The sequence below is a fragment of the Hylobates moloch genome, unplaced genomic scaffold (genome assembly GCF_009828535.3).
Source record: "Hylobates moloch isolate HMO894 unplaced genomic scaffold, HMol_V3 SCAFFOLD_11, whole genome shotgun sequence".
Taxonomy (NCBI): Eukaryota; Metazoa; Chordata; class Mammalia; order Primates; family Hylobatidae; genus Hylobates; species Hylobates moloch.
Genome location: NW_026652286.1, coordinates 11,215,082 through 11,231,656, shown reverse-complemented (window position 1 = coordinate 11,231,656; position 16,575 = coordinate 11,215,082). Strand labels below are relative to the sequence as shown.

The window sequence follows — 16,575 nt, the reverse complement described above, 5'->3', positions numbered from 1 at the left end:
AGAGTTTTTAGCATGAAGGGCTGTTGAATTTTGTCAAAGGCCTTTTCTGCATCTATTGAGATAATCATGATTTTACCACTGGTTCTACACACATACATAATTGTGTATAGAATTATGTGTATAGAATTACCTTGCCTTAGTTACTTTATTTTGATGAAATTTGGAAGTGTGAAGCTGCTTCAAGCTGCTTTGTTCTGTAGACAGAACAAAGAGAATTGTTATTAGGAGGATGAAAAATTGGGATACCTACTCTCTCCCCCTGAAAACTGTAGAAGAGGTCATAGAAGAAACTTGTGTGGTATTTTAATAGGAACTCTCCTGTTTTTCCAATTCATAATAGGACTCTAAAAATTTTCACCTATAAAGACAGTTGATTTACCATATTACTTTGTATAGTAGCCTACAGCTAAATGCCGCCAATATTGATTTAAGCATTAGTTCTATTTTCTTTAATTTACCTATGTGATACTATGAATGAAAACAATCTCTCCATCAGCAGTGTCTCTGTTAGAGTAAGTCACATGAGCAATTTTAAGGGGACTCAAAGTTTTCCAACAGTGTACAAATTTTATTCCCTGAGAGGCAAAAAGGTTTCAATTAGATTTGAAATTAGACACCTGAAATCCACATATTTCTTTCAGCTCCTTAGGCAAAAATAACAAGTTAATAACTTAATTCATGGTTGTTTTTTGTTTAGCAGCAGGGGACTTGGTGTTCCATTGCACAAAGTCTTTACTGAAATGAATCATAATTTCAGTTTGTAATCTAAAAACCTTGGCATCTTATAGCTTTGAACTCTAACATGAACTGAACTTGAAAGAAGAGAATTTCCAAAGTATGCCACAACAGCCAATAACTGAAATATATACATAGAAATGCAACCTTTCTGTATTTGAAAAGCTGTCATTTAGAAGACCACAGTGATATCTTCTGAATTGCAGTGTGCACCTACTTGGGCTCACTTTGAATTACTTATGTGTCTCCTGTCTTGGAAGACTAAATTCACTCATGCATGTCATCACAAGCTTACGTAATTAACATGCAAAGTCAGAACTAGTGGCGAGCTCAGTGCCATACATATAGTAGGCATACGGTAAACATTTATTAAATGAACACATAAATAAACAATAAACGTCACCACTAAATGGGAGTGATTTTCTGGTATACAGTAATAACGTGGTTGGGGTCATTCTCTATTTTCTATTTGTTCATTCCCGTCAACATGTAAACATGTTTAAGTCTTTCCTATCCTTAACAAAATGAAACAAAACAAGGAAAACAAGCTTCCCTTCATCTTGGACCCCTCTTTGGCTACTGTCTGTTCTTATTTCTCTCTTTTCATCCAGAATTGAAAAGCTATTAGACTCTTCAATATATTGTAAAATATCCTTGGCTCCAATTGCCTGCCTGGATGTTTTCAGAATGAAGGCATCAATTGCTTTATGATTGCCAAATCCAGCGGACACTTTCCAGTCTTCCTTTTAATGGATCTCTCTACCATGTTTGACACAATTGACCTTCCTCTGGCACTCTTGCTTCATTGGTTCTCACTTCACTTTCCCCTGTGATTCTTTATTTTATTTTATTTTTTTATTTTTTATTATACTTTAAATTCTAGGGTACATGTGCACAACGTGCAGGTTTGTTACATATGTATACATGTGCCATGTTGGTGCGCTGCACAGGAAGCCAAATGTCCATCAATGATCTCCTGTGATTCTTTATGTATTTCTCAAATTGTGTTTTCCCTGACTCCTTTGGGTTTTCTCTCCATCCATCCCTTAAGAGTTGGTGTTCCTTAGCGTTCTGTGCTTAACCTATAGTTGTTCCCAGCCTACATACTTGAATCCATCTTCATCTCCAAATTGGTATCTCTAGCTTCATACCTTTTTTTTCAGTTTCAAGTTTGTATATTCAATTCATCTAGATTTCTTCAGGTACATTCAAATTGAACTGTGCTTATCTTTACCCACTTCCCTTTCTGCATTCTTCCTTTTCTTACATTTCCATATCCAGTCGTTTATCGAGTGCTGCCAATTTCACTTTCTACAGATTTTTCAAGTCTCTCCTACCAGTCCTCTGTTCTCATGATATCTTACTGAACTGCTTTAGCAGGTTCCTGAGTACTCTTCTGGCTCCAGGCTTATCCCACTCAAATCTACCTTCTGTTTAACCTTCATAGTGATCTGTCTCATATAATCTCCAACAGGGCAGGGCATTTTTTTTTTTTTTTTACTCCAGCACCTGTCTCATTGTAGGTACTTAATAAAAATTTAATGGATGAAGGAATTTATCTGAAATGCATAGATGACCAAGTGTTTTCTCTGCCTTCAAAAAATTCTTCAGTGACTTTTCATCATCTCTAGGATGATTTGGCACCATATTTGTCTCTTGCTACTCTCCGACTTACACTTTGTGCTCTGACAATGCTCACCTACTTTCAGACTCACAAATGTGAAATTCTGCATCTTATTTCCATGGTCTGCTCATGGAGACTCCCCCTGTCAGCAAAGCTCTCCTTCGTCAACTTGTAAACTAATGTTTACCCTTTAAGAGTCAGCTCAGATATCACCTGTTCCAAGACGCCTTCTCTGATTCCTTCCCAATCCCCTCCAACTTAGTCTGGGTCAGGTATTCCTTCTGTGTTCCCATCACCCTGTTCTTACCACATTTTACTCTAATGATTTGTTTATGTGTTTATCTCATTGTTTGTGATTTCATATAGGTCTTCATCTTTGTATCCCTAGCACTTAACACAGTGACTAGAATTTAATAGGAATGTAGAGTTTGTGGAAAGAATGTAAAATATCTGAATGACTGCAGAGGCTATTCCTCTGACATTTCGACTCAGGGATGTACTGGCCACATTACAGTATATCCCCAAAATGGTTTAGAGTGTCCTGAATGTCATGTTTTGGCATTGCAAATGTGACATTATTACTATTCTTTATTTCTTGCTTTAATATCTCAATATCTAACTGATTGCCTAGAAAATCTAATAGCTGCTGTTGATAACCCTTAATTTCTTAGTGAAGAAATTTATATCTTTAATTATATTTTTATACATTGAAGGATATTATAAATGAATAATCTTCGTGTTGACATTATCTTTACTGACTTGCTGAAAACTTTATTCCATGTTATTGTTACGGTTAGTACCAAGTGACTGATGAAGAAAATCATCCTCCATGACAGAGAAGAATGTAAATGTATTAAAAAAAAAAAACTTAAAGGAAAATAAGATGTTTCCATTTAAGAATAAATTTCTACATCTCTAGTACCATAAGTCTGGATATTATAGCCACAAGGTAGTTTGAGACCTCAGGGAAGGGAGAATCTTAAGAAGGCAATGGGTTGGGCCGTATCTAGAACCAACTTGGCCATGGGAGCCCTGATCAGAGTTTAGAAGTAAGTCCGAAATACTGGCCTTACTTTATCTGGGTTGCTAGGATGAGGTAGGTAATAAGTGAAGTGATGTGTGGGGAGGCTAGCAGGATTTTCTGGAGAGTGGCAAAACTCAATCAAGAGTAAGAGGCCAGGTGCGGTGGCTCATGCCTGTAATCCCAGCACTGTGGGAGGCTGTAGTGGGTGGATCACTTGAGGCCAGGAGTTTGAAACCAGCCTGGCTGACATGGCGAAACCCTGTCTCTACTAAAAATACAAAAATTAGCCAGGGCTAGTGGTATGCACCAGTTGTCCCAGCTACTCAGGAGGCTGAGGCAGGACAATTGCTTGAACCTGGGAGGCAGAGGTTGCAGTGAGCTGAGATCATGCCACTGCACTCCTGCCTGGGTGACAGAGGGAGTCTCTGTCTCAAAAAAAAAAAAAAAAAATAGAAGAGTAAGTGAAGCTTCTGCACTTTCCTCTCTATGCTTCTGTTTCCCTTTTTTGCATTCCTCTATTGGAGAGCACAGCACGTGATACTGAAATCATTCCTATACTTCTGTCTTCTCCTTGAAGTTATGAAACCTTATAGACACGGATTTTGCTATAATCACTTTATGTTCCCAGAATCTGCTATATAATGTTTATTGAGTGAACAGGTAAAGGGAAGGGAGGTGGGGATTGAGGTTATTTGTGTTCTGTAGAGGGAGTCGGGGGCATGGTATGGTGTCACTGAGATTTTAACATGGCAAATGGATTTGTCTAATTTGAAATTATATTCTAACCCCTAAGTGAGAGTTGGGTGAAGACAAAGTGACTGCATCTAGTGAGGATGGCTAGTAAGGTGTAGGCAGGTTTTAGAGGCTTGAAGGTAGAATTTAAAGACCTAGTATAGGGGACACATGCAGGTATGGGCAGCTTGAAGCTTAATAGACATGTGATGAAAGGCCTTTACCCAGGCATGAAAGGGCAGCAAAATTCCCATCAGACTGAATATATTGGTGAAAACAGGGTGTCCTCCTTATGTTTTGCCAGGATCAGCTAGAATCGGCTCCGGATGGGGTTGTGGCCAAGCCTGCAGGCCTCAGTACTTACTACTGAGTAGAGCTGGAGACAGCAAGAACGCTTAACATTCAGGAAATGAACATCTTGTGTCATTGTGTGTGTGTGTTTCTGCATTTGAGCCATCTAAGCAAGATTGTCCCACTGTCACTTTGGCTGTGTTGATGATAAATTTGATCTCAGAAAGTGATCAAAATGGACTGATCAGCCTTGCAGGCTGATTTGCTTTTTGTGTACAGCTGGGTTTTAAGATAGTCATAGTATTACTTATAGCCTTGAGTACAGTTTTCTAATGGTAGGCTGTGAGAATGGATCATCTTATTTAGAAAAGGTCTTCTCTCCAAAGAGCTATGACTTGGCTTAGTGAAAACTTCAAGGTTGATTCTTGCTGGTGTTTCTGTTGAGCAGGTGAGGCTTTATTTGAAGCAGATTACCCTGGATCCAAATATTGCTTCTCTCCCTTACTAACTGTGTATTTTGGGAAAGTTACTTAACCTTTTAGAGCTTTATAAGGTAGGGGTAACACTGACTACCAGCAGGGTTGTTTGAATATCACTGCTGTTGCCACATGGTTCCTAGTCTCAGGGCTGACACATGGTGGAAACTCACCATGGCAAACTCACTATGGAAACTCAGTGGCAGTTTTGTCAGGAAAGCACTAAGTTCCTTTCTAATAAAGAGGAAATGAACACATCTCCAGAAGTTGTTCTCCTGCTGATTTTACTAAGAAAGGATGATAAATGGCTGAGCGTTTGCTATTAGAACTGCACACCTAACTTCAAAACATAACTTGTGGAACAGGTAGGAGATAACTACTTATTATTTTTTCTTTCACCTTTAGTAACAGCAGATAGTTTTTGAGCTACATGCTACATTTTTACCAACATTGCATAGGCCATCAATGAGATCATCTTCCATGCAAGAATATTTAAAGCTGATTATAGCTTTGGGACATTTTTTCATTCTTGCATAAACCATAGTTTTCGATTATTTCAGCATCACTATGCATATTGTGGAGCTACATAGAAGTACTGGATGATTTCACTGTATCGCACACCATTTGTTTTTGGAGAGGCTTTTTAGGGGGCGATACAAGAGATTTAAGGCATACTCTTGGTTTACTGGAAAATATGCTTTTTTATCTGCCTTCCTTTAGGAAGTCTTTAAAACTCACAAATTATGAATAGATTCAAAATTATTACATCTCTTTGTAACTACTTATAGATAAACTGTAATATTTTTAAATTCTTGTTAAAAAAAAGAGATCCTGGACTTTTAAATTTAAAACATGTTCCAAGTTTTACTCTTATTAGCCAAGAGTTATAGGTATTATCTGAAGAAGTATATTCAATGTAGGGTATTTTTATCTTTAAAAAGTACGTTTTATTAATATAGATCTTTTTTAGCAAATAGTGAAAATCTATTTAAGGTTGATAAAAATCTTAGTGTATATTTTTCTCACATTTTAATATAACTGTTGGTTTTTCTGTATGCTTCTGTAGTCTTGACACTACAAGTGGTAAAATGTATAATGAGTATATGCAAGGGAGACTTTCTGATTCTTGCCTTGGGCAGCATTGGTTAATGATATTCATTCAGATACAGCATGGTACAAATGGGGCATATTAAGAGGCTTAAATTAGGTCAAATTGAATAATTGAATTCATTCTTTTACTTAAAAACAGCTTAATCAGCTGAGAGTGCTGAAGTCTGAAAAAAGGTTTAATTAAATATTAATAGGGAGTTAATTTTTCAACTTTATCTTCATTTACAATGATTGTGTATGTTTTTTCCTCTTTTGTTACCTTTTATAGATACTTGGAGATGAAGTTCAACCCTTTTCACTTGATGAAGAATTTGATTATGACAATGTGACGCTAACCTCCAAGTTTAGTCCTGCAGAGATAGAGACCATCAAAGAGCTATGCAAGCAGAAGAGAAAGGACACCAGCCCAGACTTAGAGGAATCCTGTGACTGATTCACAGAGGCATGTTTTGTGTGTGTGCTTATTTTAATTTTGTTCTTATTCAAGCAACATTAGAATAAAAGATAAACCTACTATAATTCCCTTTGTGGAAATTTACATGTGTGCACTCATTTATCAGAGTTACCTGTTATTAGGGATATAGAGCAACAAGGCCAAAGAGATTGCTGCCCTTACAGAATTCTCTCTCGCCATGTTGTTGCTGCATCTTGTGGCTGGTTGGAGGAGATGGGAGTGGGAAATGGGAACAGGAAGCAGCATCTACGGAAGGATCCATTTTGATGAAAGCATTGCACTAAGCGATGTGGGGTGCTGTATCAAAGGTCAGAAACATGATCCCACTTTCTTGAGAGTAAAGGACAATTGCACATGAAAACACATTGTAGCACGTTAGAGAAAAATTGCCAATATGAGTAGGTCTGGGTCCTAGCTGTCCAGAGATAGTGCTATCAATGTGAGTGTTGTTGTGAGCTTAGGCTTCTGGAATTGATTGGAAAAGGCTTTACTTAAAAAAGGATCTGAGAATTGATGATATGTCATATATTAAATTCTTGCATTTCATTATTACCATGAAACCATGTGTGATAACGGTTACAAAGTTCAAGAAATGATCTCTATCTCCAGAAGCTTAAAATACAACTTGAGAAGGCAAAACAACTAGAGAATATAAAAACACATGATGAAGTGCTAATTATGTAGCATACCCATACATGCGTTAAGAGAGGGAGAAAAGAGGGATGAAGGCCCAGAGGAAGGGGGAGTAATATGTTTCAGTTAATTTTTATTATTGAAGGAATTAGTAACAAATTGAATGTACTTAACTGATTTTCTTTTCTCTTTCTTTTAAGTACACTTTGTTTTTCAGAGCAGTTTTATGTTCACAGAAAAATTGAGGAAGACAGCACCGTTTTCATACAGCCCCTGCGTCTCCCCGACATAGACTCCCTTACTGTCAATATCCCACACCAGAGTTGTTTTTTTTTTGTTGTTTTGTTTTTTGCTATTAGTTTTTGTGTGTGTGTGTGGTAAGAACTTAACACGAGCTCTACTCTCTTGTTTAAGTACAATACAATCTTGTTACCTATATGCACAGTGTTGTGCAGCAGATCTCTGGAATGTATTCATGTATAACTGAAACTATACCCGGTGAACAGCAACTCTCCATTTCCCCCTTCCCCTAAACCCTGGAAACCTCCATCCTACTTTCTGCTTCTATGAGTTTGACTTTTTTAACTCATGTAAGTGGACGTGAGGTATTTGTCCTTCTGTGATTGGCTTATTTCACTTAGCATAATGCCCTTCAGGTTTGCCCATGTTGTCGCATATAGCAGGATTTCCTTCTTTTTTTAAGGCTGAGTAGTATTCCATTTTATGTATATACTACATTTTCTTTATCCATCCATCAACGAACATTTAGGTTGTTTCCATATCTTGGCTATTGTGAATAATGCTGCAGGCCTGTGCTTGTATGCATGTACTTGTGCTTGTGTGTGTATGAGGAATTGTGTGTGTGTGTGTTTGAGTGTGTATATGTATTCATAAAAATGCCATTTATATTTTTTACAAAAGAATGCTCTTGATTTCATGTTGCCCTAGAGTCAAGTGACTTCCACATTTATTTTTACTTATTCAACAAAATTTCATAAAGCTCCATTTGTGTGTTCAAGCTTTAGGCTAGGCAGTGGGGAGGATACAGGCAAGTTAGACATGGTCCAATTAAGTAGGGAAGAGAGATATATACACAAATAATTACAATAGAGCTATGTTGTCCAATATAATAGCCACTAGCTGCATTCTGGTACACTAGAGTACTTGAAATATAGTGACTGAGAAAGTAAGTTTCAGCTGTTGTTTAATTTTTATTTCAATTTAAAATAAAAAACTAATATTTGATTCAGGTATTAGAAAACTTTCAAGTACATTTAGAACAATTTGGGTATGTGAATCTACTTTTTCAATTATACATTTTATAAAATGTAAATGCAGATCAGTTATTTTGGAAAACAGTTTAGTGTATTAGGGTTCTCTAGAGGGACAGAACTAATAAGATACATACATATATATATATGTTACATTCACATATATATGAATGTATATATAATATATATACATTCATATATATATATATATGAAGGGAAGCTTATTAGGAGAATTGACTCTTACGATCACAAGGTGAAGTCCCACAATAGGCCGTCTGCAAGCTGAGGAGCAAGGAAGCCAATCAGAGTCCCAATACCTCAAAAGTAGGGTAGCCGGCAGTACAGCCTTCAGTCTGTGGCTGAAGGCCTGAGAGCCCCTGGCATATCACTAGTGTAAGTCCAAGCATCCAAAAGTGGAAGAACTTGGAGTCCAATGTTTGAGGGCAGGAAGCACCCACCACAGGAGAAAGATGAAGGCCAGATAACTCAGCAAGTCTGCTCTTCCATCTCCTGCCTGCTTTATTCTAGCCACACTGGCGGCTGATTAGATGGTGCCCATCTAGATTGAGGGTGGGTCTGTCTCCCCCAGTTCACTGACTCAAATGTTAATCTCCTTTGGCAACACCCTCACAGACACACCCAGGAACGATACTTTGCATCCTTCAATCCAATGAAGTTGACAATATTAACCATCACAGCTTAGTGTCTGAATTTAAAATATGCTGCAACTATAAACTATGTATTGGACTTCAAAGAAAGAATTAGTAGTGAAAAAATTGTGAATTTCTTGTTATATTTTTTGTATTAGTATATGTTGAAATGGTACTTTTTGATTAAATAGTTAAATATTAAAATTCACCAATTTCTCTTTACCTTTTTCATGAGACTACTAGGAAATTTGAAATTACACATGTGGCATGCATATTTGTATTTTACAGCACTTTAGTCGAGGATAACCTTTGTTGTGAGACTGGTGTATACCAAGAGCTACTAGGACAAAGCATGTTGGAGTTTTTAAATTATGCTTTGGAGAACTAGGGACTTCTCACAGAGAAACTGATATTTAAGCTTGGCTGTAAAGAATTAGTAGAAGTTTTTGAGGCAGAAAAGGGGGAAAATCATTACAGTCCAAGGGAATAATGCACAGAGGTGTAATGGAGTCTGACAAACTATTGCTTGGTTAAAGTAAAACCATAGTTTTCTAGTGTATGGGATAAACGGGATAGCTGCAGGAGAGGAAGTTGGAAATATAGATTGGGGCCAGATTCTGCAGGACTTGTGTGCTGTAGACTTTATTCTTTAGTTGATATGGAGCTATTTAATGTTTTCATGCAGAGGAATAACACGATCAAAAATGTATTTCAGAAAGATAACTTCAGCGTGAATGTGAGAGGTAAAATGAATATAGGTCAATCAGGGAGACAAGTTTGAAGGATAGTCTGTGTGGGTAAAAGTGGAGGGCATAGATTTGATGAGATTTGGGAGCAGAAGTAGCGAGGATTTTTGACTAGTGCATTGTGGAAATGAGAGAGCAATTGTGGGGTTAAGACAAGATCTTAGTGTGCAATCTATGTACTCTCTGACTTGAGATAACCTTGTTATATAATTTTTCACAGGATTGGATACTCTTTTGGCTCTCTCTATATAGCATTTTGGTAGTTTCAATAAAAAAGACTACTTTTTTTTGAGACAAAAGTTCTGTCACTCAGGCTGGTGTGCAGTGGCACAATCATAGCAGTCTCGAACTCCTGACCTCAAGCAATCTTCTCACCTCCACCTGCTGAATAGTTTAGGACTACAGGTGTAAGCCACCATGTCTGGCTATTTTTTAAAACATTTTTTTTTTTTCATAGAGTCAGGGTCTCACTATGTTTCCCAGGCTGGTCTCTAACTCCTGGCCTCAAGTGATCCTCCTGTTTTGGCCTCCCAAAGCGCTGGGATTACAAGCGTGAACCACTGCACCCGGCCAAGACTTCATCATTTTTACAACATCTCCATTTTATGGACTTAAATAGTTTTATAATAGAAGAAACAAAACCACCTTTTTAAGTGTTTACAAAGAACTACATTTCAGTGAAGTATTTCATTACTTAACTAGGCAGAGAAGACGGCAGGTGGAACATTTCTTTCTGTAGGGTTGGTATACTATGTCTTGGCTTCATTCCTCTTGACAATTTTTGATCCCTGAATTATTTGAGGGGAAATTGTGTATTATGGCAAAAGTGACAGTGGAAAATGAGTCCCTTAAAACCTTTGAATGAAATTGTTTTGTCTCCATTGTACCATTACCCTTGCCCTAACTAGCAAATACTTCTTCATGACTGCCTTTCAGTCTTAGCAATCCCTTAAATTGATGGAAATGGTATGTTTTACACTGGTTGGCAAACCCTAACCAAGTAATCCTGCACTTGTAAGGATGGAAAATGCTTTCCTGGATTAGGCTGTGGCAACAAAAATAAGATTAATAAAGAGTAGAATATAAGGAGAAACCTCTGGGTGTATACACCGAAATGGGAGGGAAGAACACGAAAATTTGAAAAGTACCTTTAAATAATGTGACCATTGCAACACGAACTAAATCAAAGTAGAGCAAATATCACTTGAAGCCTGTCGCACCAATCCTGGCTTGTTCAGCATGGTGACACACTGAGTGATCTTACTACTTTCACGATCCATCTTGTGTGGCATAGCACAAGAAAAAGAAGAAAGATTCTGCTCCAATGTTGAATTTCCTCGACTCCCTTTGTCAAGAATTCTCTTTCATTTTCCTCCAAACACAACTATATTCTCATTTTGTTTATTTATTTAGACACAAATCTCCCTCTGTCACCCAGATTAGAGTGCAGTCTCATGATTATAACTCACTGTAGCCTCGAACTTCTGGCCTCAAGCGATCCTCCCACTTCAGGCTCCTGAGTAGGTGGTACCACAGGTGCATGCCACCATATCGAGCTAATTTTTAATTTTTTTACAGAGACCGGGTCTCACTATGTTGCCCAGACTGGTCTCGAACTCCTAGGCTAAAGTGATCCTCCCAACTTGGCCCCCCAGAGCACTGGGATTACAGGTGTGAGCTACTGCTCCTCGACAGTATCCTCTTTTTAAAAAAGTTATTTTAAAAAAACTTTTCCCTATGTGTTAAGTTACTGTGGTTGAATTAACATACAAAAAAGTTAAGGGAAAACAAATTTTCATTTCATTTGCTTGCTTCTTGGAAGTTGATGGTAAGTGAACACAGTAGCATGTGAAATGACATGAAAGAGACAATCTTACTGAGAATTTTCTAGAAAAATATTTCTCCATATGTAAAAAAGCAATCCATGCTCCTCACCATGGCTTACCCAGCTTTATGTAATATGGCCCTTACGTGACTCTCCAATCTCATCTAGCACCATCTTCCTCATTTTTTACTGTGTTCTGGCCAGTTTGTTTTTTGTTTGTTTGTTTTCCAAACACTTTGCCTTTTTTCCACCTTAGGGCTTTCATTCTTGTTTTTCCTTCTCATTGGTCTTCCCTGGTCTTCATTTGGCTGAATCCTTGTTATTATTCAGGCCTTAGGTGAAATATATCTTCCCAGAATCTCCCTCTGACAGCCCTATTTAATCTTTTTCCCACAAGCCTCCATCCCTATCACTGTGCACCCTTGTTTTGTTTATTATCTGACTCTCCCTTTAGAACAGGAGCTACCAGAAGGCATGAACCCAGTCTGCCTTTACATTGCAGCTGCCCCAACCCCTGAAAATGCCCTGCAATAAAGTAGGGGTTCAATAAATATTTACTAAATGAATCAAACCTAAAAATATAAGCTTAGTAGCTTGAAGAACTTGGAGGCCCATTTCATCAATTCAATTTGGTTAGATGTATATTGAACACTTTTTGTATTCAAGGCATATATAAGTTTTTTACTTCCTAGACCAATCTGATGGCCAATGCAAATTTGGGAAGCCTGGCCTGTTGTACAGAACTGTTCCATGTTCAACAAGTTTCTTTCTTTTATTCATCAGAATCCCATAGAGAATTGAGAGAAAGTTGGTTCTCATGGGAACTTTACCCACTCCTCAGTTGCTCTTTTGAAACCTTGTTATGACATCTGAAATTGAAAATGCTATTCAGGAGCAATTCATGTGATGTGATACTGATATTAATACAAGCATTATTAAGAAATTATTTTTAGGCAGCTAGAAAGGGTGAAAGTTCTCAGTGGAATTTTTATTTTATTAAAAAGCGACCCCCAAAACATTTCTTTTCTAACAAAAAGTGGCTTGAAAAAACAGACCTACAATCATTGATATGCCAATGCCAGCAGCTAAAAGCCAGGTCCACCCAATATGGCATCTCCTGCCCTCTTTTCCTTGTCACCATGTGTACCAGGTGTTATGGCAGCCTCCAGATAAAACCATGTGTACTGGCATCATGGCCGCCACCAGATGGAGGCCACATTTGTATAATAAAAGACTAGGGTGGGAGGGCCAGTCTTTTCACGGGCTATGTAAATGACACACACCTGGTCAACCCAATCCCCTGAGGCCTATGTAAATCAGTCACCGCCCCCTCAACTTTCTGTACAAACCAATTGCATTCCGCCACAAACGAGGCCCTCTTCCACCTGCTTTCTCAACACGAGGAAGCATTTTCTCTCTCTTTTCTTTTTCTGTTAAACTTGCCGCTCCTGAACCCAATCCTCATGTGTGTCTGTGTCCTGAATTCTTTCTTGACTAGACCAAGAGCCAGGGTATATACCCCAGACAATGAAGCCGTTTCATTTTGAGTTCTCGCCCAGGAGCTGGATCAGAACAGAAGATAGACACATTGGAGTGGTGAGTATGGAGCGAACCTCAAATCCATCCTTTAATCTCAAGGCTCTCTTCCAGCTATCCTGTTGCTAAGTTTTCCTTTCTTTTCTATCCGCGGTTGCTACGTCTATTCTCTGTGTATGTGATGTGTGGAAATTTTTACAGTTCAGGGAAACAGGTCTGTTAGAAAAGATTGGCAAACGTGGCAGGCAGTAACTTAGTAAGCATCTCGCTCTACCCATGTCTCTGGTGAGCACACTGTATTTCTAAGCCAAAAGCGCCCCCTAGTGGAAATAGAAATCCTCTTGATGAGGCATGTTGGGGGTCCTTCCTTTGCCATACAGTGCACCTTCCTTTTGCACCACCAGAAATCAGGCTCTAAGCCCCCCCTGTGAACAGGAAAGTTCTGCCTTCAGCAGTTAGGAGTAAAATGTCCTCTATAGCCAAATTTTAGTTCTGATCCTGTCCCAACGGCAGGAAAACGGCCATTCAGTCCCTACGTTCTTTTAAGAAACCTAGTCTGTGTTTCCAGTTAGAACAGTACTTAATTAATCAGAGGATTTTCAGTTCAGAGGTTAATGGGAACCGTTTTTCTAAGGGTAAATGCTTTAGCAAAGGGCCATAATAGGAGAGTATAGAGTTCAATCTAGCACACCCCCCATTAAAGGGGCCTTGTCCAATTACTTAGTTTTTCTTGAGATTCATTTTTTTTAAGGGAGGCACATGGGTTGCACAGGTCTAGGAATTCAAAGGGAAATCATAGCAGAGGACTACAGCTGCTTGGAGGAGCACAACTAGGTCCAAAAGCTTAGTTCCTCTGGTGCCGTGGCTTGGAGGGTCATGCCTACAATCATGGGTGGCACATTTAACATGGTGCCAGGACTTGGGAACCAAAAAGAGAAAACAGTTGTGGGGATGCTCCCACTGTCTTCCCCTCCATCCTGGGTCACAAAGAAAGAAAGGAGACTAAAAGGATGCTTTTATTCTTGCTTCTCTTTCTAGATGGGTACTATCTTCAGCCTGCACTCCCCTGAAGTGCATTCTGAGGTGCTGGGGGTATCTTTCACCCTGAGACTTTAAAGAAAAAGCAGCTCATTTTCTTTTGCATAAAGGCATGGCCTTTTTACTAGACCTTTGCAAGCGTTGCAAAATCAACCCAGCTCTTTTAGCAATCATATCAGGCAGGCCCAAAGGGAATAATTCTCTGAAATTAGAGAAGCAAGTTCCAGGGAAACCATCTGAGGATCCCCCTTATTTGGGACCCCTTCAAGTTCCCTTCTCATTACGGGACCTTAGGCAAATAAAAGGAAACTTAGGCCAGTTTTCTGATGACCCTGTTAAGTATATAGAAACTTTCCACAACTTAACTCAGGTCTATGGTGTTTTTCCTTCTTTCACAGTTTAAAATGGATCTTTTATAATGTTCTTCCAACCTGGGAAATGTTAATTTTCCAAACCTTAAAATGCTTGGCTTAGAGTTGAGCTAGGGGGAAGGGAATCCAGAAGCCTGACATGCTGGAAAAAGAGTAAAAATTTACCAGTCGAGGCTGAGCGCAGTGGCTCACGCCTGTAATCCCAGCACTTTGGGAGGCTGAGTTGGGTGGGTCACGAGGTCAGGAGTTTGAGACCAGCCTGACTAACATGGTGAAACCCCGTCTCTACTAAAAATACAAAAATTAGCTGGGTGTGGTTGCAGGCACCTGTAATCCCAGCTACTCAGGAGGCTGAGGCAGGAGTATCGCTTGAACCCGGGAGGCAGAGGTTGCAGTGAGCCGAGATCGCACCATTGCACTCCAGCCTCGGCGACAGAGTGAGACTCTGTCTCAAAAAAAAAAAAAAAAATTTACCAGTCGAGCTTTTGGCTTCCCTCTCCCTGTGCAAACTGGTAAAAAAGATCATAAAAATAATGAAAAAGGATTTGTGAGGTTGGTCTTAAGCTGTAGCCAATCTGGTGTGCTTTGTGTGTCTTTCTGTATGGTTCTGTCAAAAGAAAGGGTATCTTAGCTTAGGATGCAGGCCCAGGACCCCATAAGGCTGCTGTTCATGCCAGCTCAACAAAATAGTAACAAACATGGCTACAGGCCTCCATCTTGTTTCAAGTCCTTTGGAACATGACCTGTAACCACATGGGAATTCTTTGTTTTAGCCTCTGCCATTTTAAATGGTGGCTGTCTTCTTGGGCTAAGTCAGTTCCTGGGTGAAGGCCACAAAATCCGATAAGCCACTTTTTCGATTTGGGTGGTGCCAGCTCAAAGGTAGGGCTTACAAAATATCTTAAGCACTGATCTTGAGAGCAGCTGAGGGAGGATCGGAGTTTTGTAGCCTCCAGCTGCTTGGCTCCTGGGCCACGGTTTTAATCTTGTGGCTAGTTTCTTGGTCTGGTCCCCAGGCAAGAAGGAAGTATATCTGATGAAGTGGCTGTTATCATCTTTGTTTTAGACTATAAACTGTAAATCAGGCTCTTCCCAACATTGGTTTGGCCCACCCCCAGGGATGGGCAAGGACAGCTTATGGGCTGGAAACAAAATGGAGTTGGCTGGGTTGAATGTCTTTCACTGTCTCAGTGACAATTTTGCAATGATCGTTTCAAAAATTGCCTATCACCCACTTCGAAAATATCTTGTACACTTATGGTTAATCATAACCTAATTAAGGTTTGTTGGTTTCACCAGTGAGGTTACCTTTTGTAAAGTTCAAAAGCTGAAAAATCTTAACTGCTTGGCATGGCTAAAGTAGAGTAACAAGGGATTTAAAAGGATTTTCTTAAAGAGCACTCAGCTTAATTAAAAGTGGATATTCAAGTTATAGGTATATTTAAAAGGCCTTTATGCTTTTCTCTTCTTGGATCTTGTTTTGCTGGAAAAAGGTTTTATTTTTTCTCAGTCTGCTGAATTATTTTTCTCCATTTTTTGTCTTGCCACTCTTAATGCATGCATGAGAGGCCCTAAGATAACTTCTGGTAGCATGGGACTCCGTGGGAAAACAGAGGAGGTGCCACAGACTTTGTTTTGGGGAAAAAACCTCTGTTTTCCTCATGAAACCCCAGGAATTAAAAGCAGATAGTTCCCTCTCAAAATCAAAGGCTCTGTTCTGTTTTGCATTGTGTTATCTGGCCATTTTGAGTTTTGGGGGGTATCAAATTACTTCACATTAGGAGAGGGCTTTGGTGTGTAATAATTAGGTAAGAAATACACACTTTAAAAGATGGCTCTCCCTCCTTTTGGGGATCCAAAATCCAGCATAAAAAGGCATCCTTAATTTTCTGGATCTGTCTTTGCCTTTAGCTGTGCTTGCTTATTAGACCCTAAAAATGCATGCCATCCTGGCCCTATTCCTCCAAGGGCTCCACCCTGAAGCCAGTAATCCAGTTATGAAAGTGTCAAATAAAAATCTTACAAGTGCTGAATCTTCTGTCTGTGTCACTGTGTATGT

At 39.1% G+C, this 16,575-nt stretch overlaps 1 protein-coding gene across 5 annotated transcripts in view; it reads left to right on the top strand.

Annotated features, from left to right (window-relative positions):
- Window positions 1-6,511, top strand: part of IFTAP (intraflagellar transport associated protein) — a 62,977-nt gene extending 56,466 nt beyond the window's left edge. For all 5 annotated transcript variants that reach the window (XM_032166245.2, XM_032166244.2, XM_058446932.1 and 2 more), the window contains one exon: window positions 6,261-6,511. In XM_032166245.2, the coding sequence (XP_032022136.1) occupies window positions 6,261-6,425 (165 nt within the window). In that variant the 3' untranslated portion in view covers window positions 6,426-6,511. The remainder of the gene's footprint in view (window positions 1-6,260) is intronic.
- The last annotated feature ends 10,064 nt before the right edge of the window (window positions 6,512-16,575 follow it).